Source organism: Meleagris gallopavo, unplaced genomic scaffold (genome assembly GCF_000146605.3).
Source record: "Meleagris gallopavo isolate NT-WF06-2002-E0010 breed Aviagen turkey brand Nicholas breeding stock unplaced genomic scaffold, Turkey_5.1 ChrUn_random_7180001884602, whole genome shotgun sequence".
In the NCBI taxonomy this organism is placed as follows: Eukaryota; Metazoa; Chordata; class Aves; order Galliformes; family Phasianidae; genus Meleagris; species Meleagris gallopavo.
Genome location: NW_011148502.1, coordinates 7301 through 8517, shown reverse-complemented (window position 1 = coordinate 8517; position 1217 = coordinate 7301). Strand labels below are relative to the sequence as shown.

General features: G+C 60.2%; 1 protein-coding gene across 1 annotated transcript; it reads left to right on the top strand.

The window, feature by feature from the left end:
* Nucleotides 1-4: 4 nt before the first annotated feature.
* On the top strand, nt 5-1213 carry LOC100539692 (leucine-rich repeat-containing protein 4B; the record flags this gene model as incomplete). The annotated part of the gene is made up of 1 exon (XM_019611286.1): nt 5-1213. A coding segment is annotated over one exon (1209 nt), but the record flags the coding sequence as incomplete, so codon positions are not given.
* Between the last annotated feature and the right edge of the window lie 4 nt (nt 1214-1217).

Below are 1217 nucleotides of genomic sequence, written 5' to 3'. Positions count from 1 at the left end.
GTGCCCGGCTGCTTGCACTTGCAGCAACCAAGCCAGCCGTGTGATTTGCACCAGGAAACAACTGCAAGAAGTCCCTGGCAGCATCTCAGTGAACACCCGTTACCTCAACTTACAAGAAAATCACATCCAAGTCATCCGAACCGACACCTTCAAGCACCTGCGGCACCTGGAAATCCTGCAGCTCAGCCGCAATTTGCTGCGCCAGGTGGAGGTGGGGGCCTTTAACGGCCTGCCCAACCTCAACACCTTGGAGCTGTTCGACAACAGGCTGACCACGGTCCCCACTCAAGCCTTCGAGTATTTGTCCAAGCTGAGGGAGCTGTGGCTGAGGAACAACCCGATAGAGAGCATCCCTTCCTACGCCTTCAACCGCGTGCCGTCCTTGCGGAGGTTGGATTTGGGCGAGCTGAAGCGGTTGGAGTACATCTCAGAAGCCGCTTTCGAAGGCTTGGTCAACCTGCGCTACCTCAATTTGGGGATGTGCAACTTGAAGGAGATCCCCAACCTGACGGCTTTGGTCAGGTTGGAAGAGCTGGAATTGTCTGGGAATCGTCTGGGACGAGTGAGGCCGGGCTCCTTCCAAGGCTTGAGCAGCTTGAGGAAGCTGTGGCTGATGCACGCTCGCGTGGCCGCGGTGGAGAGGAACGCGTTCGACGATTTGAAGGCTTTGGAGGAGCTGAATTTGGCTCACAACGAGCTCAGCTCGTTGCCCCACGACCTCTTCGCCCCTCTGCACCGCCTGGAGCGCGTCCACCTCCATCACAACCCCTGGCGCTGCGACTGCGACGTGCTTTGGTTGGCCTGGTGGTTGAGGGAAACCGTGCCCAGCAACACCAGCTGCTGCGCGCGGTGCCACGCGCCCCCTCCTTTACGGGGAAGGTATTTGGGGGAGCTGGAGCCCGGCCATTTCACCTGCTACGCCCCGGTCATCGTGGAACCGCCGGCAGATCTGAACGTCACCGAAGGGATGGCGGCCGAGCTGAAGTGTCGCACGGGGACGGCGATGACGTCGGTGAATTGGTTGACCCCCAACGGGACTCTAATGACCCACGGTTCTTACCGGGTCCGGATCTCGGTTTTGCACGACGGCACGCTCAATTTCACCAACGTCACCGTGCAAGACACGGGCCAGTACACCTGCATGGTGACCAACGCTGCCGGCAACACCACGGCGTCGGCGACGCTCAACGTCTCGGCTGTGGATGCGGCCGCCGCCG